Raw genomic sequence first — 27412 nt, 5'->3', positions numbered from 1 at the left:
AGACCCACTGGCAGAGTAGTGGGTCTTAATAAGATGAATGGCATCATTTCTCAGGCCCAGGGCCATGCATGCATGTCTGTGGCTCAGTCAGTCAGTCAGTCAGTCAGTCAGTCCGGGCAGAGATGAGAGGAACAGAAGGGGCGAAACGGCTCAATCTCACGACCCCGTTAGGGTCCATTTGGTGTACACAATTATAAATTGGGGGTCCCAGAGATAGAAATGCGATGCTGTCCGTAGACCAATATGCATGTCAAACGGGGGGGTCCTTGAAATTAAACAGGTTGAGAATCACTGCTAGAGCCGTAAAACATCTGAATTGCTGGGAAATGGAAATGAAGAGTTTACACAATAGTGCATGCATAAACTTTCCTTGATGATCATATCTGGTTTCAGTAGTAATTTATGATATATTTTCTCTATTGTTAAGGTTATTTTTGCAGTCAGTTTGTATTGGGGATGGGGAGGGGGGGGGAAGGCGGGGGTCGCGAGACATGGCCAAAGCATTTCCGTGGGTCCCCAGCCAAAAAGCGTTGAGAACTCCTGCCCTATAGCATTAGGAAGCCTGTGAGTGGTGACAGAGTGGTCAGTAGGCTGCGTGACTTGAAGTGCTACATGGTCCGCCCTGACCCCTCTGACCCCTCTGACCTCTCTGCAACTCACTCATCACAAAGCTAAAAACAGAACACTCTCTTGGCAGGTGTGTTTTTTTCCACACATCCCCTTCATCTGTTGGCACAACATGTCGGCCAAGCCTTGGCATTTGTCCACGGTTTGGACCAATCAGAGGGCTCGCTGCTGTCTGTTTGACACCGTGGACAGGAGACCGCTGCCTGTTCTGACAGCCAATCAGATGTAGTCTGCAGGCCCTGCATGTTCTAAGAACCAATCAGATCTTGGACGAGGACGAAAAAGCCCCCCCAATACTGGCCATGGACCCATGATGCACCAAACAAACCCCAGCACTATAAGACATAAAAAGGGACTTGTAGTCCTGAGGTTCTAACTCTTGTAGTCCTGAGGTTCTAACTCTTGTAGTCCTGAGGTTCTAACACTTGTAGTCCTGAGGTTCTAACACTTGTAGTCCTGAGGTTCTAACACTTGTAGTCCTGAGGTTCTAACACTTGTAGTCCTGAGGTTCTAACACTTGTAGTCCTGAGGTTCTAACACTTGTAGTCCTGAGGTTCTAACACTTGTAGTCCTGATGTTCTAACACTTGTAGTGCTGAGGTTCTAACTCTTGTAGTCCTGAGGTTCTAACTCTTGTAGTCCTGAGGTTCTAACTCTTGTAGTGCTGAGGTTCTAACTCTTGTACAGAGAGAGACATGAACACGCACACACTGACATGATTGGTGGTTGGTTCAGCTAATTGGCTCATATGAGGACACCCTGCTGTTTCTGCATGAATGATCACTTAAAATGGACATTTAGTCTGGATTCAGGGTTCCACAGCCCAGCCGTGCACGCACGCACGCATGCACGCACGCACGCACGCACGCACGCACGCACGCACGCACGCACGCACGCACGCACGCACGCACGCACGCACGCACACACGTAAGTTAATGGCCGTGTAAATCCAAACTCTCCGCGCCCCAGCCCTCATACAGTATGCAGTAGGGTAAGTTGGCAGGCTTTCCACAATAAATTATGTAAGAAACGGCACAGAGAGATCGAGGAATTCCAGGTAACTTCATGAAAAAGTGAAGTATACTTTGCAGATGGAGTTACTGTTTTTAATCAGGTTTAAATAAATAAAATGGTAAAATGGTGCATTTATATAGGGCTTTTATCCCAAGCGTTTAGTGTACACTTAAGCACGTGCTAAGTGTAGCTTTACTTATTTAGGATGATGTATTTGAACTGCCCATCCAGTGTTCCATGTGCTCAGTGGGCACGCATCGTCGAGTGGATGTGGTATGCGGCTGGCACCGGAAGCATGCGCGCATAGCCCATAGCATCCCGCTTTGTCTCAATGGGATAGTTCCAATGTTTGGAACTATAGCCCATATAGGACACTCTCTTACTCTGGTCCTCTAGTATAGTCTAGTCTAGTTTTCTCATTGGCTGACATATGTGCGCACCGCAAATATGTCCGGGCAGAAAGGAACGACTCAGAACACAATAGTTCCGCCTTAGAGAATCTTGGTTCCTATACCTAAACTACTGCGCTGAAACTGACACATAGCGGACCCCCGCAGATAATAATAATGCCACTGGTAATCAATTGATTTAATCAATTCTCGTTTATAATCATTCATGTAGTCTGTCGTCTACAAAGACATGACTGTAAGTGTGAATGTACCAGATGCAGACACAACGACACCACAAAGCGTACACGCAAACACTTCTGCCCACGTACAAACAAACACACACACACGATGCACGCGCATGTCGCGCACACACACTCAGATCATCGGTCGCAAAGCTATACAGCCGAAAATAGAGACCCCAGGCGGAGATAGGAGTCCAAATGTGCTTTGGTGTCTGTCACTGCGTGGTGCTGTGTCTCTTCAAAGCAACCCCCACACCCCCCGCCCCATTTCCTCTGCCACGATACTGACAACACACCAGGGAGGGATGTTGATCATCTACTTAATGACAGGAGAATCTCTCTCTCTCTCTGCTCCCCCCCCCCTCCTCCCCCTCTTTCACATACACAAGGAAACGGTCTGACACGGGGAGGGACAGCTGCGAAGCTGGATACTCACAGAGCTGCTAATTACATGTCACTGGCATGCCTTCATTGGCATATTTTCTGGACCAGCTATCGAGGGCTGCAGGCCTTTTTGCACAACAGATGACATTTCTGGTTGACAATGCGGGGAAGACCACCGGTCCCCTGTTGACTGAATTCATTCATTCATTCATTTATATGATGGTTTAAATCACAGAAATACTGTGTTGTATCTAGGCTATTTTAAATCACAAGCTATTAACACTTTCAGGGCTTTAAATTGTTTAATCCAGGGTTCCACCGCGCGTAACACGCTAAACTCGCTATTTGTTTAATGCGTTTAATTCGCCGTTTTAAAATAATTAAAAAGAAACAACGGATTTGTTCCAGACGAGGCCGTCACCAGGATGACGAAACCGGAAATCAAGTCATCCTCTGGGCTGCTAGGGCTTCTGGGAAATTGAGCCCAATGCAAGTGGACGGGCCGTTTGTTTAGACTACAACATGCTGTGCACTGTGGTTTCGTTTCGCATTGTCATGGCCGCTGGTGCTTCTGATCATAACAAACCAACAGACCATTTTTCTCCGGATTTTCGTGGTTGAAAGCTGCAAATACTTCAGCGTATGCTCTAAAGGTAATAAAACAATCTCGGCAGCGTAGAATATTGGATTAAATTGCGGGGAACGCGGGTTACGCAGTAGAACTGTTAACACAATCTATGCCAAACTCGAGAAATCTTCGTATAGAGCTTTAAACCCGACTGCGCCAAACACGACACAACACCAGAAATGTTAAGAGTATTAATTCAGAATGAATACTATTATTATACTAATATTTATCGTATTTTAGCTTCCATGGCGTGACGTCACTGTATGTTCTCCCCGTGTCCCCTAGGGTAGGTACTCTCACATGCTCTCCCCGTGTCCCCTAGGGTAGGTACCCTCACATGTTCTCCCCGTGTCCTCACATGTTCTCCCCGTGTCCCCTAGGGTAGGTACCCTCACATGTTCTCCCCGTGTCCCCTAGAGTAGGTACCCTCACATGTTCTCCCCGTGTCCTCACATGTTCTCCCCATGTCCCCTAGGGTTGGCACCCTCACAAAAATCATGTAGTAATCCTGGTCTCTAACTACCTCCCCCTGGCCAGCCGGGGCGCCTGATGGAAGGGAAAGGAACTGGTCGGAATATCGTGTTCCTTCCACGCGCTATACGTCCGGCCGGGGAAACTCTCCCCTGTCAGGTGAAAAGAATTAAGCAGCTTGGACTCTTCATGCATAGAAGCAAGCATGAGGTCAGTCCGTTGCTCTCCCCAGGGTGAAAAAAGGGGTTACAAAATTGTGGGATAAAAATAAATAAATAAATGTGCGTGCGCCCAGAGACAGACATGGAATCTATTTGGAAGTCTTGTCACATTCCGTTCCCGGTTCTAAAATTAGAGTAGTAGTTAATTAAATCAACATTATGAGGTGTACAGTTGCTACTTCAACACTGTGACACAGCGCATGCATAATTAAGCTGTCAAAATAATGTACTTCTTTCATCTTATATCCATATCCTACAGAGACAACGCTTGAATATATATATATATATATGTATATATATATATATACATACCGTATCGACTTCAAGATCCTTCTCCATACATTCAAGGCCATCCATAACCTCGCCCACCCATACCTGTCTGACCTTGTCCACGTCAACATCCCCACCCGGTCTCTTAGGTCTGCCTCCTCCATCACTCTGAAAGTCCTCCCAGCCCGTCTCTCCACCATGGGGTCAAGAGCCTTCAGCCGCTCTGCCCCTCACCTCTGGAACTCCCTCCCCCCTGACATCAGAAACATGGACTCTATCACCACATTCCAATATCACCTCAAAACCCTGACCTCTGCTGCAAGCTGTGCCCTAGTTTTGTTTTGCTTTTAACTGTGTGTTTGTATCAACTGTTTTAACCTGTACGGCGACCTTGAGTGCCCTGAAAGGCATATATATATATATATATATATATATATATATATATATATGGATTAGCACAGTGCCTATGAGGACAGAAGTGCTGAGAATAAGTCCTGTATATAACCTATTCAGGACGGGAACCCCTTTTGGTGTTTTAACTTCCATTATGTCATACTTTTAGCTATTGAAAAATAGCAGATCTACAAGCGAATAGAGCTACGAGCTTGTAGATCTGCAATTTTTGGAAAAAAAACGCGAAAATGAATGAATATATATTCTTTCAGAGCGAACGTTTTTTATCTCAAATCTTTGCTTCTGGAACAACATATTTTCAGATGGGGGTCCGCGGCCAAATACAGATAATTCTGGCGGTTCTTGACATTAAAAAGGTTGAGCACCACTGACATAGAAACATAGGATTATTTCAGAAAACTGTCAGGATTCAGAAGACATTTTTTTGTAGAATGGTCCTCAGGTGAACCCATTTTGGGCGGGAACCCCTTTTGGTGTTTTAAACATTATGTTATAATTTAGCTATTGAAAAATAGCAGATCTACAAGCTCATAGCGCGCCACTCGGTGGCGCGCTATGAGCTACGAGCTTGTAGGTCTGCTATTTTTGAAAAATCGTGAAAATATTTATTTCAGAAAACTGGAGGATTTAGAAGATTTTTTTTTAATTTCGAGGTCAGGCCTAAATGGGTTAAAATGAGATAAGGAGAGATGAGAGGAATGGACTATTAAATGGGTCTATACAGTACAATATACGAACCGCCCAAACAAAAGGATGTTTTTGTCACGAGGAGGGCTGCACTCCTCCCTTGATCAGCTGGCGCCATGGTAACGGCGCCTTCTTTTTTTCTCCCTTCTCTCTCTCCCTTTTTGACAGCACAAGATGGTGAATCGCAAGTGTGGAGGAAGAGAGAGAGAGAGAGAGAGAGAGAGAGAGGGAGAGCGAGAGAGAGAGAGAGGGAGAGAGAGAGAGAGAGAGAGAGAGAGAGAGAGAGAGCGAGAGAAAGAGAGAAAGAGAGAGTGAGAGCGAGAGCGAGAGCGAGAGAGAGACAGAGAGAGAGAGAGAGAGCGAGAGCGAGAGCGAGAGAGAGACAGAGAGAGAGAGAAAGAGAGAGTGAGAGCGAGAGAGAGATAGAGAGAGAGAGAAAGAGAGAGTGAGAGCGAGAGAGAGACAGAGAGAGAGAGAAAGAGAGTGAGAGCGAGAGGGAGATGGAAAAATTGGAGGCATGGGAGGGAAAGAATAACGGGTGTGTTCTTTGGCAGGGAAGGGGTTTCCCTCTCCTCTCTCTGTCTGTCTCTCTCTGCTATTTTACTCCACTACTCCTTACCTTACCTTGTAGATTTAGATTATTATTATTATTATTATTATTTTAAAAAGATACATTAACCACATCAGCCCTATATGCATTTCAGCCATTTGAAAATAGCAGATCTGCTATTTTCAAAACTATTTGTATGCATTTGAAAACATGAAAAGGAACATCCTGCATCACGAGTACTTTCTACTTTTGGTAGAAAGTATAGTACATTTTTAGTACATTTTGATGCCAATACTTTAGTACTTTTACTCAAGTAAACTTTGAATTCCGGACTGAGCAGACCATTCCACTTCACCACTTTTCAACCCGTCTTCATATAATTGGTCCTCACTAATGTTCATGATAAAATACCAGGGCAGTTCAGAAACATCATCGATTGGGAATCCAAGCTAATAGAAACGGCTGCAGGCTTTCTAGTCCTGAAAAGTTGCAATGCGGAAATGGAAGCCATCATTCTCACGATAATAAAAATCTAAATATTGTTGTTTTTTGTCTCCACCAGGCCGAAGGCATGGGGAGAGAGTATGTTTTGCACTCCGTCCGTGTGTCCGTCCTTCCGTCCGTCCTTCCGTCCGTCTGTGAACAGCTAATCTCCGGCACCGTTAACCCGGTCGATGCCAAACTTTGCACACACACTCCCTGGATGCCAACGATGAACCTCTGCCCCACATTTTCCAGAACGGCCTGTTATAGCGCCACCATGAGGCAGCTTTTCACATTTTCTACCTAAAACTACACCGATCTGCGTGAAACGTTGCATGCACACTCCCTAGAGGCCAAGGACAAACCTTTTACCTGCCTTTTCCGCATCTGCCTTTTATAGCGCCACCAGGAGGCCGACTTTTGTAAAACACATTTTTTGATATTACTCCTCCAGATTCTGTCCAAAAATCTCACAAATCGTTACACAGTATCTCTATGGTCATGTGCTCAAGTCGGATCTGTCTGATATTTCATATTCCATCCTAATTGCCTATAATTGGCTTTCACAGTTTGCAAGATTGCCCCGTTTTGAACAATAGCCTCAAATCATGAACGCAGCATGCAATTTACGTGAAATCTTTCACACATTTTCTTACTAGGCTGAGGAATATATCCCACCCTTTTCACATTGGCCTGTTATAGCGCCACCAACAGGTTGATTTTTGCAAAACACATTTTTGGAACAAAATGCCTCAAATCGGTACACATGATCTCTGTAGTCATGTGATCAAGACGAGTCTGTTGGATTTCTCAGATTGTACACTGATTGGCTAAGATTGCCTTCCAAAGTTTTCAGGAGTGGCCCGTTTTGTACAAAATGCTGCACATGTCCTGCTCATCCAGAATTCTATCCTCAGAGATGCTATGAGTGATCTGGCTCTGCATTTCCTCAACAAAATGAAGGAAAAAAAATTCTCCTAAACATTTTGCCAAACATCACACACACTCCTATCCTCCTGGTGGAGACCTGTGCCCGGAAGGGCACTTTTTCTAGTTTAATATAGTTTTTTAAAATCTTAAAAAAAAAATCTTGTTAAAAAAAATCTGCCTAACGATGATGTCACTGGTGGACTGCTTTCTGAACTGCCCACAGCCCTCCTATGAGACACGTAGACTGAGTAGAAAAAAATGGTGATCTTTTATCATGATTATTAGTGAGGACCAATTATATGAAGACAGGTCGAAAAGTGGTCCTTTAAGTAAAACATGAGTGCTTTTTTTCCAGCACTGATTCCACCTGACAGCACACACACACACACACACACACACACACACACACACACACACCTCTCCCCGTCTCCCCCGCTCGCTCTCACTCAGCCCTCTTTCCCACCCTCATTATACATGCTGCCGTGTCGTGACGTGACAGCCGGCCTCGCTTGGGAAACCCTTCGACTTAAACCCATAGCTTTTGGCAACCAACCAACCAGCTGCTGCCGGGGCTAAAAATAGCACTATCACAAAATTCCAGGCGTTCTATAATTTGAATAATTCATCATCACTTAACACATTTTGGGCGGGAACCCCTTTTGGTGTTAGCATTATGTTATGCTTTAGCTATTGAAAAATAGCAGATCTACAAGCTCATAGCGCGCCACCGAGTGGCGCGCTACGAGCTTGTAGGTCTGCTATTTTTGAAAAATCGAAGAACGACTGACATAGAAACACAGCTTTTTCAGAAAACTGTCAGGATGTAGAAGACATTTTTAGAATCTGATCTCAGGTCAAAAAGGCTTAAGCCGTGCCGAGTCGTCGACATGGGAGACGAGGTAAAGGCGGAAGAATCCTCAACCTCCAATCAGCACACATCCTCGGAAGGATGAATCCTCAACCTCCTCCAATCTGCACACATCCTCAGAAGGATGCATCCTAACAGTACGTTTCAACAGCGGGCGACAAACAGACAAATTTTCCGGAAGTGCATTATTTGTCAATGGGACCCAATGGCAACTACTGGCGATAGAGGCGATGGCAGGCCAACAGGCGATGGCCGAAAAGTGGGCGGAGGAACGTCGGCCGAAAAGATACAAAATAATTCATCTTTTGGGCGACTTCGCCCGGCGATAGTGGGCGATTGGGCGATAGCCAATGAAATTCAAGCGACGCTCGCTGTCTCTAGGGTCTCCTGCTGTTAAAACGTAGTGTCAGGCTGTCAGCCTCCAATCTGCACACATCCTCAGAAGGATGAATCCTCAGCCTCCTCCAATCCGCACACATCCTCAGCCTCCTCCAATCTGCACACATCCTCAGCCTCCTCCAATCTGCACACATCCTCAGCCTCCTCCAATCTGCACACATCCTCAGCCTCCTCCAATCTGCACACATCCTCAGCCTCCTCCAATCTGCACACATCCTCAGCCTCCTCCAATCTGCACACATCCTCAGCCTCCTCCAATCTGCACACATCCTCAGCCTCCTCTAATCTGCACACATCCTCAGCCTCCTCCAATCTGCACACATCCTCAGCCTCCTCCAATCTGCACACATCCTCAGCCTCCCCCAATCTGCACACATCCTCAGCCTCCTCCAATCTGCACACATCCTCAGCCTCCTCCAATCTGCACACATCCTCAGCCTCCCCCAATCTGCAAACATCCTCAGCCTCCTCCAATCTGCACACATCCTCAGCCTCCAATCTGCACACATCCTCAGCCTCCAATCTGCACACATCCTCAGCCTCCAATCTGCACACATCCTCAGCCTCCAATCTGCACACATCCTCAGCCTCCTCCAATCTGCACACATCCTCAGCCTCCAATCTGCACACATCCTCAGCCTCCTCCAATCTGCACACATCCTCAGCCTCCTCCAATCTGCACACATCCTCAGCCTCCTCCAATCTGCACACATCCTCAGCCTCCTCCAATCTGCACACATCCTCAGCCTCCTCCAATCTGCACACATCCTCAGCCTCCAATCTGCACACATCCTCAGCCTCCAATCTGCACACATCCTCAGCCTCCTCCAATCTGCACACATCCTCAGCCTCCTCCAATCTGCACACATCCTCAGCCTCCTCCAATCTGCACACATCCTCAGAAGGATGGATCCTCAGCCTCCTCCAATCTGCACACATCCTCAGAAGGTCACAAACGGAATGACAATAATGTGCACGGCCACGGCACAACCCTATACAGCACGACGTGCCCATTTAACTCTGAGAGCGTCCATTTATACCAATGCAATGGTTCATTTTAGTTGAATGCATCAAGATATAGCATACTGATATAGCTTAAAGTACTAGTGTTCTCTCGCACGCACGCACGCACGCACGCACGCACGCACGCACGCAGTGTTTTCCACAGGAGATACTGCCGTGTTAGATCTATCTATCTATCATCTATCTATCTATCTATCTATCTATCTGGCTTCATGATAGTTTCATTATGGGATGGCAGCTAACGCCTTTAGCAGAAGATGTTGCTGATGAAGAATCATGAAACACATGAGGTTAATTTTAACCGTCACAATGTAAGCCTCACAGGCTGCAAAACTGCCTATAACACCAAGCAGGATGACACCCCAGGTGAGGTTTGACACATCACGTCAGTCAGGCAGCAAAGTGACAACTGCAGAATTGTGAAAGTGAAAATTGTATTTCAGCGAGCGGGCGTTTCTCTGTGAAGAAATGGTCCAATGTGATAGTGAAGGTACTAGGTATGTTAACACAATCAGCGGCGGGATCTCTTTCAAAATAGCAGCTCGGGTGCCACGCAGATATGGCAGCTTTTATTCGTTAGTCGATTAATTGCTGTTAAGAAATTAGTCGGTTAAACTTAACAGTTCGAATTAATCGAATCTCAAATGGTCAAATAACTATTTGATTAAGGAATATAATGTGCCTTTTTTATTATTTCTGTATGCAAAGTGTAGATTTTTATGTTAGACATTGAGGGAAATTAAGATTCCCCCAATAAATAAATAATTAAACGGTACTTATCAATTAACTATTATTGCATGAATCGATAATTCCCATCCCTAGAAGGTACAGCAACAATAGCCCTTATAATTCCCATCCCTAGAAGGTACAGTGCATCATCTTATTCAGACAGGTTTCTAAACTGCCCACAGCCCTCCTATGAGACACAGACAGGTTTCTTAACTGTCCACAGCCCTCCTATGAGACAGACTGGTTTCTGAACTGTCCACAGCCCTCCTATGAGACAGACAGGTTTCTGAACTGTCCACAGCCCTCCTATGAGACAGACAGGTTTCTGAACTGTCTACAGCCCGACTGGTTTCTGAACTGCCCACAGCCCTCCTGTGAGACACATACTGTTTTTCTGAACTGTCCACAGCCCTCCTATGAGACACAGACTGGTTTCTGAACTGCCCACAGCCCTCCTATGAGACACAGACTGGTTTCTGAACTGCCCACAGTCCTCCTATGAGACACAGACTGGTTTCTGAACTACCAACAGCCCTCCTATGAGACACAGACTGGTTTCTGAACTGCCCACAGCCCCCATATGAGACACATACTGGTTTCTGAACTGTCCACAGTCCTCCTATGAGACACAGATTGGTTTCTGAACTGCCCACAGCCCTCCTATGAGAGACAGACTGGTTTCTGAACTGTCCACAGCCCTCTTAATTGACAGACTGGTTTCTGAACTGCCCACAGCCCTCCCATGAGACACAGACTGGTTTCTGAACTGTCCACAGCCCTCCTATGAGACACAGACTGGTTTCTGAACTGCCCACAGCCCTCCTATGAGACACAAAAAAGTTGTGCTATTTTATCATGATTATTAGTGAGGACCAATTATATGAAGATAGGTTGAAAAGTGGTCCTGTAAGTGACTGAAACCTGGAAAAGACATTACGATCTCCAAAAACCCAGACGGTTTTCTAGTCAGAGTCTCGGGTTAGTGTCGGCTGGGGAGATAATCCACCCTGCAGGTGTGAACTCCTGTGTGAGCGACGTGTGTGTGTGTGTGTGTGTGTGTGTGTTGTCGGCTATATGAGACCATCACACCTCAGCACAAGACAGCAGCTTCTGTTATGACCGTGGTGTAAAGCAGGGGTTGCCAAAGTGGGGTCCGGGGACCCCTAGGGGTCCTTGAGGGAGTTCCAGGGGGTCCCCAGCTAAATGATAGTTAGGAACCAAATGAACCCGTATGGGTCTGTAACTCAGAGTCTACAAATGGAACCAAATGGACCCGCCTAACGGGTCCATTTGTTTCCATTTGTACACTCTGAGAGTTGGGGTCCCAGAGATAGAAATGGGGAGCCGTAGCCTAATTGAGGTCAAACCTGGGGTCGTTGAATTGAAAATGGTTGAAAATCACTGCTAGAACCGTGAAAAAAAGCCCCTCACTTCACACGGGTGTGATTTTTTTTTTACCTTACTGGAGTATTTCCAATTTTCAATACCTCTCAGAGGCAAATATTGTGTACTTTTATCCACTACAATCTTCTATCTATCAACCTAGAAATGCACCAAGTGTCTGTCTGTCTGTGTGTGTGTGCCGTTACTGTAATCCACGTAACTCGAGAACCGTTCGCTCCACAGACTTCAAATTCGACACACACGTTCCACGCAACCACAGGGGGTGCAGTGCCCGGCGCCGAGTCGCTCGGACCCACGGTTGTCCAGAACCGCCCCAAAAAAGGCATCTGCTGGGCTCTGGAGAGGGCCCTGCCCATGCAGGGTCCATATATGGAGCTATGGCCTGTTCTGAAATCATTCTGACGGCTGCATAGACTCCATATTTGGGCATGCCTGACAAAGAACTCCATATAAGGACATTAAAAGGGACACAGACATAATATCTGGGTGGGGCATGCATTTCCAACTTGCATCGAGTTGGATTTGACTTGCATTTCCAAGTAGGCCAGTGCTAGTTATTGTGCATGTTATTGCTCTAGTTATTGTGCATGGGGAGGGGGAGAGAGAGAGAGAGAGAGAGAGAGACCACGTCGCTGAGGTAGGTGGAAGGAAAGAAACAACTGTTGACACGTGAAATATTGTTTTCACCAGAGAGAGTATCAGACAGTGTTTACAACTCATACTGATATACACACCAAAGTCAGACGAGGAACAGTTGGAGAGTGCATTCCTAAAAACACACGCACGCGCGCGCACATGTGAGAATTTGATAAATAAACCAGTAAGACGCCTTAAGGTCTGAGAAGCGACCGCAGGTTGCAGGGAAACAACTATAACTAAAATAGTAAATCTGTACACACACACATGAGACATGGTGGGGGCGGACATTATATGACGATAAAGTTTGCGTGCAATCAACTTTGCTTAGGATTTTTTAACCACCGCATCATCATGAAATGTTTTAACTCAAAAGCCATATGAATTTGAAATTATTTAAATGCACTTTCGCACAAAATACAGATATGCAACAGTATAAGTACAACTAAAGCATGAACTCTTCAAAGCACACGTGAGGAGGAAAATACAAAAATTAAGTTAAACATAAATAAACTAGAAAAAGTGCCCTTCCGGGCACAGGTCTCCACCAGGAGGATAGGAGTGTGTGTGATGTTTGGCAAAATGTTTAGGAGAATTTTTTTTTCCTTCATGTTGTTGAGGAAATGCAGAGCCAGATCACTCATAGCATCTCTGAGGATAGAATTCTGGATGAGCAGGACATGTGCAGCATTTTGTACAAAACGGGCCACTCCTGAAAACTTTGGAAGGCAATCTTAGCCAATCAGTGTACAATCTGAGAAATCCAACAGACTCGTCTTGATCACATGACTACAGAGATCATGTGTACCGATTTGAGGCATTTTGTTCCAAAAATGTGTTTTGCAAAAATCAACCTGTTGGTGGCGCTATAACAGGCCAATGTGAAAAGGGTGGGATATATTCCTCAGCCTAGTAAGAAAATGTGTGAAAGATTTCACGTAAATTGCATGCTGCGTTCATGATTTGAGGCTATTGTTCAAAACGGGGCAATCTTGCAAACTGTGAAAGCCAATTATAGGCAATTAGGATGGAATATGAAATATCAGACAGATCCGACTTGAGCACATGACCATAGAGATACTGTGTAACGATTTGTGAGATTTTTGGACAGAATCTGGAGGAGTAATATCAAAAATTGTGTTTTACAAAAGTCGGCCTCCTGGTGGCGCTATAAAAGGCAGATGCGGAAAAGGCAGGTAAAAGGTTTGTCCTTGGCCTCTAGGGAGTGTGCATGCAACGTTTCACGCAGATCGGTGTAGTTTTAGGTAGAAAATGTGAAAAGCTGCCTCATGGTGGCGCTATAACAGGCCGTTCTGGAAAATGTGGGGCAGAGGTTCGTCGTTGGCATCCAGGGAGTGTGTGTGCAAAGTTTGGCATCGACCGGGTTAACGGTGCCGGAGATTAGCTGTTCACAGACGGACGGAAGGACGGAAGGACGGAAGGACGGACGGACACACACACGGACGGAGTGCAAAACATACTCTCTCCCCATGCCTTCGGCCTGGTGGAGACAATAAATAATATAAACATAAGCCTTTAGTGGTAATGTTATACCTACTATTATTGACAAAGGATTTAGACCCAAGAAAGCACTATATGGCTTGTTTCCATTGGGGTTCATTCTCCATGAATTCAAGGCCTGTGTGTAATTGATATAAATTAAGTCATTTATGGGGTTAAGCCTATACTGTATACATTTATTTACATGTACAGTTGGGTGCCACCGATATTGTCCCTTATCATTTGACCCATTTAGGCCTGACCTCAAAATTTTAAAAAGTCCTTCTAAATCCTCCAGTTTTCTGAAATAAATATTTTCACGATTTTTCAAAAATAGCAGACCTACAAGCTCGTAGCGCGCCACTCGGTGGCGCGCTATGAGCTTGTAGATCTTCTATTTTTCAATAGCTAAATTATAACAATGTTTAAAACACCAAAAGGGGTTCCCGCCCAAAATGGGTTAACTGTCCTTTTGCGCAGATCACGCAAACCTCAGCAAAAAGAAAAGGACAATATCGATGGCCTCCAACTGTATGTAATTTAGCCCAACCGTGATTTGTGCAGCAGATTCCATGCATTCACATGCATTTCCCCAATGAGTCATCTGCTGAAAAGTGAGAAAGTCTTTCCCTGAGTTATAATAAGTTCTATGAAATGAGGCGTGGGGGGGAGAGGGGGACACGGTCGGTCACATGCATCATGTTGCTGTCGGGAGGAAACCTCATAACTCCATTTTTGAGGTTTTGGTGTAATCAGTGCTATTGAACACCATTTACGTCTGTGTGTTTTTTCGAAAATATTGAACCAATGGAAAGTGGTAAAAAAACGCTTTGGACAAAACCTCTTAACACGGAGCCCGCCAGAAACGGCGAACATGGAGGGTTAAATTAGTACCCTAGCCCGCCAAACACGAGACTCTCGTGTTCCAGGGTTTACATTCTTTAATCCATGTTTTGATCCGATTGTATCGTTAGCCACGAGTTGCTAACACAACAACATCAAGTAGGACAGTAGCCGCGGCCATTTTAAAAATGCGCGCGCATCCACTTCCATTCTAAGCCCTGCATTCAAAAGCCCTGTATCTCAGAAACGACATTGAGGGGCAGTTTATGGCCCAGACAAGCGTTTTCAACGACCTGTAGCAGGCGCTGTGATACTCGCGGCCGGGCTTTTCCACCACCGACCGAGAGAACAACAACCGGTCAAGACACCACACACATCAGTTTGTCACTGTAACATGCGATTACGGATATTTGGCTCTTCAAAGTAAGTGTTACGCGCGATAAAACCTTGGCAATGCGCTATTAATTAATGGTGGCGGGTAGACGGTTAACTCCATTGGACCCTCAAACTCCACAAAAAACTCCACCACCACTTCCCCTCTCATGGAAGTAATTGACAATATATAAAGTCACAACACCAACTTTGATGAGGCAGTATTGCTTTGTTTTGAAAATATATAAGGTTTTCTTAATTTCCTGAAAATTTTATATTTTTCCATTTCCTGAAAAAATAAAACATTTGGAGTTATGAGGTTTCCTCCCAACACAGCAGAGATACACAGTATGGACGCTGTGTGGATGCACACATGCAGTCAGTCAGTCAGTCCCTTCCAAACAGGGTGACCCATATAGTGGCACCGTTGATATTTTGAGACGGCATGAGTCATGCGCTGTGAAACAAAGCCAGGGTGCCGCGTGTGAAACGACTCCTAGAGAGACCTCAGTGGGCAGAGCGGGGAAAAAAAAGTGGATGCGCCGTGGGAGGAAAGACGAGAAGATGAAGTGACTGAAATAATTTCGGGGCACGTCTGAAACAGTTTGAACAATAGTCGGGGGTTATAATTACCCTCAAAATATTACCGCGTTGTGTCATTTGGGGATCGTTATAGCGTTTCATCATAGGAATGTTTCTGAAATATCTTATATCACAAAGGTATTGCCATTGCTGGAGACTGTTGTTCTGAGAGAAAGGGGTGGATTGCAGGGGAGGGGGAATGGGGGGGACAGGGGGGTAGGGGGGCGGTGTCTGAAAATAACAGCCGTCCTAATATGTGTGCCCAAGAGCACTTCTCTGACAGCAGCAGCAGTGTTGTTTTTGGCAGCAATTTTTGATTTTAGTTTTAGTCATAGTCTCTTTAGTTTTAGTCACATTTTAGTCATCTGGAATGTCTTAGTGTTAGTCTAGTTTTAGTCGACTAAATCAACTGTATTTTGGCGGGCCTTGATGCCGTCGTAATGACTGTTTTTACACTTGCTGAAAATAGCCTGCAACCAAGAGTAAAATTACTTATACTGGATCTCTTGTCCACTAGTCCCTAACATTTTAGTCTAGTTTTTTATTTGTTGACGTGACGAAATTGTCATCATAGCTTAGTTTTCATTTAGTTTCCATTTAGTTTATCAGTAGAAAAAGGTAGTCGATGAACATTTTTCGTCTTCGTTTTAGTCGACGAAAAAAAAAAAAACTGGACAGCAGTGTGGTTGCCATGTCCTGTTGTCAGCCATGTTTAGACTAGAGGTTCTCTGACGGCAGTGTGGTTGCCATGTCCTGTTGTCAGCCATGTTTAGAGGTTCTCTGACAGCAGTGTGGTTGCCATGTCCTGTTGTCAGCCATGTTTAGACTAGAGGTTCTCTGACAACAGTGTGGTTGCCATGTCCTGTTGTCAGCCATGTTTAGACTAGAGGTTCTCTGACAGCAGTGTGGTTGCCATGTCCTGTTGTCAGCCATGTTTAGACTAGAGGTTATCTGACAGCAGTGTGGTTGCCATGTCCTGTTGTCAGCCATGTTTAGACTAGAGGTTCTCTGACAGCAGTGTGGTTGCCATGTCCTGTTGTCAGCCATGTTTAGACTAGAGGTTCTCTGACAGCAGTGTGGTTGCCATGTCCTGTTGTCAGCCATGTTTAGACTAGAGGTTCTCTGACAGCAGTGTGGTTGCCATGTCCTGTTGTCAGCCATGTTTAGAGGTTCTCTGACAGCAGTGTGGTTGCCATGTCCTGTTGTCAGCCATGTTTAGAGGTTATCTGACAGCAGTGTGGTTGCCATGTCCTGTTGTCAGCCATGTTTAGACTAGAGGTTCTCTGACAGCAGTGTGGTTGCCATGTCCTGTTGTCAGCCATATGTTTAGTTGTTGGCCCGACACGGGAGAGACAGGCTAGGGGAAAACATCCAGAGGTGACCTCTCTCTCTCTCTCTCTCTCTCTCTCTCTCTCTCTCCTCCCAGTGCCAAACAACGGTTCATAGCAGACAGGCAGCACATGTAGGGTCAGAATTTAGTTTAGCTTTTTGTTGTGTGTCTTACTCAATTTTATCTCTGAATATTAGTAAAAACTAAACAAAAAACAATCGATTGTGCCCATCTACTACGCGACAAATTTGGCTTTTTTGGGAATGTTTTTGGAAAATGTTTTGAAATAATCTTAAAACAAAATGTAGTAAACAAAACATATATGCCCCCCCCCCCCCCCCCCCCCAAAAAAAGGTGTTAATTAAGCTTAGTCCCCCCTGGAACTACTTTTGAGAGGGTCTCTCACATCATGAATTAGTATTACTAGTATTTTCAAAACACAAAGAAAGATTCTAAAAGAAACTGCCTCCCTCCTCCACAACGTTGGTCTTGTGTTTATTTGGTTCCGCCACCCTCTTACCGGTATGTACCAATTCCCTCTGCCGCCCCACTTACCAATAGCAGTAAATGACACGGCATTGCATCTAGAATCCCTTCAGCCGCGTTCCCATGAGGAGCACGGGGAAAGAGTGTTTTTATTTGTTGCTTTTGCTAATTGATTGCTTTCTCTCTCTGGACTCTGTTCAAAGGAATAAAGCAATGGAGTATAGCATGTTCCCCACAATGCCAGACTTCAGATTCATTATGTATTCTCTCTTTTTCCTCCTCTCCTCTCCTCTCCTCTCCTCTCCTCTCCTCTCCTCTCCTCTCCTCTCCTCTCCTCTCCTCTCCTCTCCTCTCCTCTCCTCTCCTCTCCTGCAGTTTGTGGCCTTTGCCTCCCTGTTCTTCATCTTGGTCTCCATCACCACCTTCTGCCTGGAGACGCACGAGGCGTTCAACACCATCACCATCATCAACAAGACGGACGTGTCGCGCGGCGGCAACGACAGCCAGTCGTCCGACGTGCCGACGGGCCCGCAGTACGAGATCGAGACGGACCCGGCGCTCACCTACGTGGAGGGCGTGTGCGTCTTCTGGTTCACGCTGGAGTTCCTGGCGCGCGTGGTCTTCAGCCCGGACAAGCTGGAGTTCGTGAAGAGCCTGCTCAACATCATCGACTTTGTGGCCATCCTGCCGTTCTACCTGGAGGTGGGCCTCAGCGGCCTCTCCTCCAAGGCCGCCAAGGACGTCTTGGGGTTCCTCCGGGTGGTGCGCTTCGTGCGCATCCTGCGCATCTTCAAGCTGACGCGCCACTTCGTGGGCCTGCGCGTGCTGGGCCACACGCTGCGCGCCAGCACCAACGAGTTCCTGCTGCTCATCATCTTCCTGGCGCTGGGCGTGCTCATCTTCGCCACCATGATCTACTACGCCGAGCGCCTCGGTGCCAACCCCAACGACCCCACGGCCAGCGACCACACCATGTTCAAGAACATCCCCATCGGCTTCTGGTGGGCCGTGGTCACCATGACCACGCTGGGCTACGGCGACATGTACCCGCAGACGTGGTCGGGCATGCTGGTGGGGGCGCTGTGCGCGCTGGCCGGCGTGCTCACCATCGCCATGCCCGTGCCCGTGATCGTCAACAACTTTGGGATGTACTACTCGCTGGCCATGGCCAAGCAGAAGCTGCCCAAGAAGAGGAAGAAGTACATTCCCCAGGCGGCGGCGGCGGCGCAGGGAGGCTCGCCCGTCGTCTGCGGCGGCATGAAGGCCGAGCTCAACGCCACCTGCAACAGCACTCAAGGTGACCACGCGTGCCACGCTAAGGGGAGCAGGACGCTGGAGCGCAACCGCTCAGGTGAGAGCCTCGCCTCGGCATACAGGGAGAGGTACAACTATAAAACCATAAAGAGGTACATTACAGCGGCAGGGAATTTATTTATGAGCCGACGGCAGTTGAGGGAAATCCATAGGGGATCTAATTTCAGGTGGGAAACATTGGCCATTTGACGGATTCCCCCCTGGCAGTAGAACCCCCCCCTCCTACCCCCCACCCCCACGATTACCTATAGCACCTTAGAGGCTTCCCCATAAAAGATTGAGCACCACAATTGCCTCGCGGCCTTTTCTCCCATGGTTGCCACGGTGATGAGAAAAGGAGACGTGAAAAGACGAGGGAGGGAGAGATGAGAGTGACCGCGGTGGAATATTTTGATTTAGATAAGAATGCTGGTTTGTGCCCCCCCCCCCCCTTTTTTTGTTGTTGTTTTTCAGCAGTGATTGTTCATTTGTTGTTTAAACCGTAGGTGGCTGTTTTTCCCCCTCTAGGCTCATATTATCAGTAACTCACTGCGACATGTCTTCTGATATTGATGGAAATGAGTGTCGACCTCATGCGTTCTTGAATTATAATGCGGAAATTCCTTGTATTGGAGTGTGTGAGCGGTCTGGGGTGTACCTGTACCCAACTCTCAAGTCATTTATTAGATGTCAAATCCTCCCCTCCCCCCCCCCCCACCTCCGTTTTATACGGGTATTTATTCACGTCACAAATGCAGTGCGAGAACAGATTCATTCATCTTGGTTGCCAGGTTGTGAGATTTCCACAGGGGTCATTTGAAATACAATGCCCTGCATGTTGTTTTAGGTCAGTGTCCCTTAAACGTGAAGCCACAAGTTGAACTGGGGTTTAATTCCCAACAGCTATTAACCCTTTTAGACCTGAGGCCGATTCGCTCCAAAACTGGTAGGTCAAACTGAACAACCAATATGTCAATTGGAAGCTATGATTCCCTGCTTTCATAATTATGACGTGAAAAATAATAATAAAAAATAAAAAAATCTATGCCTTAGCCTCGGTCAGAAATGGTCAAAATACGAAACGTTGTGCCACGTATCCACATCCACATACGGTAGTAGTGTCATAATTATCAACAATCATATTTAGCCTCCAAAATCTCTTGACACGTCTAACACGACGCGCTGAACATCTTTCCATCGCCCCGTATTTGTGATTCCTCGATTGGCATTCTTCTGTGACCTACAATAACCTTTTATTCTGCACACTGGTGACATTTCTGTGCTTTATCTGAAGGATTCTGTTTGATCTTTCTCCTGGCTTTGATCCCCCTGAACCTCAATATTCATCTCAGCGCGCACGCACGCACGCACGCACGCTAACAATAGCAGATCTTTTTGTAAGACCATGCATGGTCTTTTGTAAGATCAGCATGCAACCTAAATGTAAATCAGGCATTACGACAAAATATATATATATTTTTTTTTTGCGTCAAAATCAACTGTAAGTTTAGTCTACTAATTTGGTCAACTAAAATGCACATGCACGCAAAGTCGCACACACGCACGCACACACGTAATATGACAATAGCAGGTCTTTTGTTCAGCTTTTGTTAGATCAGCTTGCAACCTACGTGTAAGTAGACACCATCAAGGCCTGCCAAAATATATATATATTTTTGCGTCAACTGTAAGTTTAGTCTACTAATTTGGTCAACTAAAATACACACACACACACACACACACACACACACACACACACACACACACACACACACACACACACACACACACACACACACACACACACACACACACACACACACACACACACACACACACACACACACACACACACACACACACACACACACACACACACATCCTGTCAATCAATAGACTGTGTCTCCCGTACAGTTCCGTCGGCGGAGGGCAGCGGTGGGAGTGACCTGAGCACGTCGCCAGAGGAGACGGTCCCCATGCGGCGGTCCAGAGAGCACGAGGACCGCCGGAGCGCCGGCACCTGCTTCCTGCTGGCCGCTAGCGACTACAACTGCCCCCCCACCGCCGATGGCGGGGGAATCCGTAAAACAGGTACCGTACCGAACCCCCATAACTTAACCCACTTTGGGCGGGAACCCCTTTTGGTGTTAGCATTATGTTATGCTTTAGCTATTGAAAGATAGCAGATCTACAAGCTCATAGCGCGCCACCGAGTGGCGCGCTACGAGCTTGTAGGTCTGCTATTTTTCGATCGAAGAACGACTGACATAGAAACATAGCTTTTTCAGAAAACTGTCAGGATGTAGAAGACATTTTTAGAATCTGATCTCAGGTCAAAATGGGTTTAAGAGAAGATTCTTACGGCTCTGGCAGTGATTCTCACCCATTTTCATTTCAAGGACCCTCAGGTTTGACCTGAATTAGTCTACAGACCCCCATTTATGGCAGTTCTATCTCTGGGACCCCACTGTATATTATTGTAAAATCAAAGTTAATTTAACTCTGAGTTACAGACCCATAAAAAGGGTCCATTTGGTTCCTAATTATCATTTAGCTGGGGACCCCCTGAAACTCTCTCAAGGTCCCCTGGGGGTCCCCGGACCACTTTGGGAACCACTGGTATACAGCATTAATGGCATGCAGTATATGTAAGTTACAATGTTCTGTTATGGTTATTCGTGGGTCATCGACATGACGGCTTGTGGTGGAACATGCTTTGTCAAAATTACGAGTTGGACAATAATAAGCCACATGTTCGTCAGTGTTGGGTCCCCACCTGCTCTGCTGTGCTGCGCTAGTCTGCAATAAAGATTGAATTGAATTGATTGAATTGAATATTACAGGTGTGTAACTCTGAAAACGCAAAAAAATTGAACCAAATGGATTTGGGTCCATTTGTTGCACGCTCAGAGTTATGGGGGTCGCTGAAAATATATTGTTTGAGAACCACTAGTACTACATTAGTGTCATAGTAAATCAGTGTCATACGTATTCTGAGAAAAATCTGGAGACTGACATTCAGTAATTGGGTCTAATGATCAAAATAAGAACATTATAATGTTACGTAAAAAACTAAAACATAAAAAAACGTGCCAAGGAGACATTTTGTCCATACGGACTCATTGATGAGCCCTGCCTTCACCTTCACCAAACCTCATGTTATCCAAGACTTTATCACATAAACAAGCTGGAAGCTCCTATATTCTCACCTCTGTTTCTCTGCTCAAACTAATAGCAAAGACTTAATGATGTTTTAACGATCTTTGTTCAGAATACTGTTTTAGAGCCCAACCGATTTGGCGATTTCGGAGATTCCATCGATTGCCGATGTTTTTGACCGATATTTCATGCACACAAAAAAATGCTTATTCAAATCAATTTGAATGAAACACGTAGACGTGATTAGGTAGGTTTTTCATGGAGGTTGAAAGTTGGTTGAAAGTTATTGGGACACATGAGCTGAATGTCGTTATTCAGTTGATGTGTGACGATTCAGACATGGGTCTGTCTCTAACGCTGTTGATGTGATGATTTGCATGCTGGTGGTGTTCAGTAATTGCCATATGTTTATTAATTTGCTATTCATTATTCATACGCCTGGATCCAGCTCCATCTTGAAAGGTCTCCTTTTTAATTAAAAAAACAACAACCTGATGCCGATTCTGACACTTTCAAGATTATTTTATTAAATTTTCAAAAACAGCAGATGTGCAAGATCGCAGCGCGGCACAAAGTGACGAGCCGGGAGCTTGTAGATCTGATATTTTTGAATAGTCAACGCACCAATATCTATGGGTTGTCACTAGGATTGTGTCAGGTTTACCGCCCACAAACTCAAGCAAGCCAATAGGCTTGCTTCATTGCCACTGATCAAGTTAAGCCACTGCAGATATAAAAATTAATTGATTAGATTATTCTGAATAAAATAAATATACTCCAATTATTGTATTATCCACTTGCAAGACCAAAAGTGGTCTTGCAGCTGTGTCATCCATCTATGAAAAGGTCAAACTAGGAATAGGAAAGGCCCAGCTCGTTGACTAAAGCCAAATGCCGTTCATGCAGTTCACATAATGTAAATGGCGTGGCATACGGCAAGCCGACGAGATTTGCACAACGCCTAATGCCATTGGTCCGACAGCCCAACGCCTCACAGTGCAGTGCAATGCCATTGGTCTATTCTAAAACCCTGATATTCTGAAAAAATAATGTCCCATTGGACCGAAAGCCTATTAGTCCATTATCCCCAAAACTAATTCTCGATGTTCGAAGGCCCACTTCAGAGAGAAAAAAAACTAACAAATCCATGGTCCATGGTGCTGAAACAGAAGTTTGAAAAATGAAAAAACATCGGCTAAAAATATCAAGGCTTAAAAAAAACTTTAATTTAACAAACAAACGTGACACTTACTCATTGAATGTCCTAAGCGTGCAGAGGCAAATATCTCCCGATAATCTGCATTACGGAAAGCTTTGCATTGATTGTTGTTACATAATAGGCGACTAATAAGCGAACAAAGGCGTAATGTTTAAAGCTCTTATGTGAGAATGTCACCTCGTCGTGCCGTAACTTCGATCCAAGCTTTCATACTTTGGTGTATGAAGGCGTTCAGGCTACAGTGTTCAAGCTGCCGACGGCCTTCGAGCACGTAAGGTGTGCTACCCTTCTGTGCCTGAACGGCACTGTTATTTAAGCAATATTACACGAGAGGGGCAACTTCTGCGTTGCTTTCGTAACTCGCCCTGCGTGCTAGTTCCTGCAGCACCGCAGGTGTGCATTAATGACGTTAAACCACCCCCTTCGAGTGTAATATTGCAATTATACAACAGTTACCCCTTAAAACTAAGAAAAAAATTTTAATGACAGAAGATGTCACTACGACCACAAATGTCCCAAGAAACTAGCTAGCCTAAAGCCACCGAGTTTGCTGCGCTCTGGGAGAACAGAGCAGCTGAATTCTTTGTTTTGATTAGGTGTGGAGTGGTGCTCGTTTGAACCACGGCTAGAAGGCTGTTTCAACCAATCAGATTGCTTCCTCGAAACGACCTGTTGTATAATAACAGTTTGACTACGGAATTAATGAATGGCATTGCCCCGTTACTGACCGCCTAGATTTCACTAACCTTTGAAGAACCACCGCGCCGACATCATCGTTCCTTTCCATGACAATCCACTTTAACCCATTTAGTCCTGAGGACGATTCTACAAATGCCTTCTAAATCCTGACAGTCTTCTGAAAAACCTTGTGTTTCCTCATGTCAAATGCCTTCTAAATCCTGACAAACCTCATGTTTCTATGTCAGTCGTTCTCAAAACATTTTCATATCAAGGACCCCCCGAATGATATGCATTTAGCCACGGACCCCCATCTGAAAATGTGTTTTTCCAGGGACCACCACAGAAGCCAAGATTTGAGTTAAAAATGTTCACCCTGGAAGAATATATATTACAAATATTTGCGCCACATTTTGACAATCTACAAGCTCGTAGCGCAGCTTGTAGATCATACACACACACACACACACAGCGCTGATTCAGCACCGTGGACAGGGCTGGTCTCGTACCAAAAGTGCGTGCTGCAAAAATAAATAAATAAATCACCGTTTATAAATGTCTACAGCTGCTACATCTGGATCAAACATTCATAAGGTGCAAATTCACTTAAAGCCACTTCAAACCCCTAGTAGTCTTTAGAGAAGCAGACGTGAGTTACGACTGTACGCGTCACTGACCAGTGTTGTTTTTGGCAGCAAATTTCTATTTTAGTTTAGTCATAGTCTTTGGTACTGAAACTTCATTTAGTTTCAGTCATATTTTTGTCACCTGGAATGTTTTAGTGTTAGTCTGGTTTTAGTCGACCAAGTGTCATGCGATATTAGTCGACTAAATCTGCAGTTGATTCAGTCGACTAAAATGTATTTTGGCTGAAAATAGCCGATCTACAAGCTCACAACGCGTCGCAGTGCGACCAAGTGTGGTAACATGACTTATACTAAATCTCTTGTCCACTAGTCCCTTCCTAACATTTTAGTCTAGTTTCTATCTGTTGACGAAATTGTCAATACCTTTAGCTTAGTTTTAGTCATAGCTTAGTTTTCATTTAGTTTCCATTTAGTTTTCGCCAGTGAAAAAAGGTAGTCGACGAACATTTTTCGTCAACACTGTACGCTGACCTGCTGTCTTCCGTCCATGGCACGTTGTGAGCTTGTAGGTTGGCTATTTTTGGCCAACGCAGGCATGCTGATGATGGGGTTCACGTTATCAACTTTATATCCGTGGTAATATGCAATGGTATCAAGTAGTCTAAACTAGGATTGGCACGCTCAACTCATGACAGGAGAGCGGGTAGGGCTGCCCCAGAGCCATCTAATAGAAGAGTTACGATATAGAGGGGGCAGAAACCGAGCGCTCGAGCGCTGTTCATGCAGCCTGAACTGGGACAAGCTGGAGTTGGAAATACATTGTTTTCAACGAGGGCGGCGCAAATAAGAGCTATTTTAAGCATGTATGCAACATGACAACTGTTTTAAAGTATTGTACAGTAACAACTAAATTCTCTTTAATGTTTATGTTGTAATATTACTACAAAACAATCTAAAATAAAGGGATTTAAGATCATTAAAGCTGGGCTGTTGCCTGAGTCCAATGCATTTCCACCTACTTCCGGTTCAGGACTTGTCCCAGTTGGTTGTCCCCATGCTCAATAGAAGTCTATGTAGGAGAGCCGCCATTGGACTGAAGCCCCATGAAGTGAACGCAGTTTGCGTAACTCTGTCTATATCTAAGGCTCTGGGCTGCCCTAGCCGGGTATAGCCCAGGTCCTATTCTTAGCTTTAGTTTAGTTTTTTTTTTGTCATGTTTATTAGACTGATTAACAAAATGATTAAATAAGTTTCATTGTGGCCTGGGCCATGGCTCAGTGGTCCAGGCACCTTGGCTGGTAATCCAGTTTGGCAGTGTGCCGCGGGTTCGACTCCTGATCCTGACGGCATGTCTTCCCCCCCATCTCTCTCCCCATTTCCTGTCAGCCTACTGTCTGTCCCTCAAAAAAACATTACAAAAATAACAATAATAAGTTTCATTGTTTGTTTGTTTGTAGGATGTGCACAACAAAGACGGGGAACAAGTGGCTTAACCCTAAATAGATGGCGTTGTACAGTATGTCCAAAACCAATTTTCAGGAAATTGAAAAAGAAAGAACCTGCGTTTCAAAGAACGTTGTTATCGTTTAGCCACAAGATCTTATTAATACTTCCCAAGGTTTAAATATTTATAAAAATCCACAGACAGACTTAGTCATTTTTCATTTTAAAACCTCCTTTTTGAAAATAGAGAAATTAGGAGGAGGATTATCCGAGCTTGCGTCACACATTGTGAAGGAAAAAAAAAAAGTAAAGGGAAACTATAGGCATTTGTGTTCGGAATAATGGGCTTTAATTGGAATTGGACATTCGGGGATTACTGGTGTTTCTGAGTAAAGTACCATTTGCACCCCCCCTGCTCCATATACTGTAGTAACTGTACACAGTACTACTTTCAAAGGCAAAGCACAACAGTCATGACCTAAAGTGCAGAATGCAAGCATTCAGTGATTTGGGTGATTTGGAAAAACCCCCCGGTCCGCCCCGGTAACAAGATGTGCACATGCACGCACTACAGTGGGGGGACACACGCAACGGGCCAACAGCACACGCACCAAGCCCCGCCCCCGCTCAATCATGATTGGCGGAAGGCCCCTCTCTATCCTGATTGGATGAAGGCTGGGCCAAAAACGAAACCTATGTTGTTGTTTTTTACCCCAGGGCTGAACTGGGGACAGGGAGGAACTCCTTACATGGTCAGCACACTCTATAGTAGGGAGGATTATCACAACAAAACAAAAAAATGAAGTGATATTTGAATTAAGTGAAATCACTGAATTTACCTTAACTTGGAACTTATTTTGTATTCAAGTCCTTTTTTCTGAAATAATAGAATGTAGATCCTAAAGCAGAGTAATGGAGGCTTAACTCCGCTTCATCTCTGCCGTCTCCAGACATGTCGTGTGAATACCAAACCCTGGTTAATTGCCTCATGTCAGTAGTGAACCACCTCTCCAGAAAGAAACCTGAATGCCCTGCTTCTTAATGGCTTTACCCCAGGCCTCAGAGTGCTCCTCTATCCAAGCTATACAGCAGGGGAAATGACCACAGTTAGTTGCACTGCAAGTGCCATTCTGCAATTCGGGGAAGCAATTTAATCACTGAATTAATCCATCCTGGACGGGAACCCCTTTTGGTGTTTTAAGTATTATGTTATGCTTTAGCTGTTGAAAAATAGCAGATCTAAAAGCTCATAGCGCGGCACTCGGAGCTTGTAGATCTGCTATTTTTGAAAAATCGTGAAAATGTGGCACAAATGTTTGAATATATATTCTCTCAAATCTTTGCTTCTGGGGGGGTCCCTTCCTGGAACAACATATTTTCAGATGGGGGTCCGTGGCCAAATACAGATATGTTTTGGGGTCCTTGACATGAAAATGTTTGAGAACGACTGACATACTGTAGAAACATGGGGTTTTTCAGAAAACTGTCAGGATTTGAAAGGCATATTTTGTAGAATCGTCCTCAGGTCTAAACGAATTAAAGCAGACATTTT

At 45.2% G+C, this 27412-nt stretch overlaps 1 protein-coding gene and 1 long non-coding RNA gene across 2 annotated transcripts in view; one reads left to right on the top strand and one right to left on the bottom strand.

Moving 5' to 3' along the window:
• LOC306916576 overlaps positions 1–27412 on the bottom strand; it is a 165678-nt gene that overhangs the window by 80814 nt on the left and 57452 nt on the right. The window lies entirely within an intron of this gene.
• kcnc2 (potassium voltage-gated channel, Shaw-related subfamily, member 2) overlaps positions 1–27412 on the top strand; it is a 93350-nt gene that overhangs the window by 59856 nt on the left and 6082 nt on the right. Inside the window, exons 2-3 of the mRNA XM_079494479.1 lie at positions 17857–18832; positions 20689–20865. Of these exons, the coding sequence (XP_079350605.1) occupies positions 17857–18832; positions 20689–20865 (1153 nt within the window). The remainder of the gene's footprint in view (positions 1–17856; positions 18833–20688; positions 20866–27412) is intronic.

Source organism: Electrona antarctica (genome assembly GCF_951216825.1).
Source record: "Electrona antarctica genome assembly, chromosome: 23".
NCBI lineage: Eukaryota > Metazoa > Chordata > Actinopteri > Myctophiformes > Myctophidae > Electrona > Electrona antarctica.
This window is presented reverse-complemented; position numbering and strand designations above follow the sequence as displayed.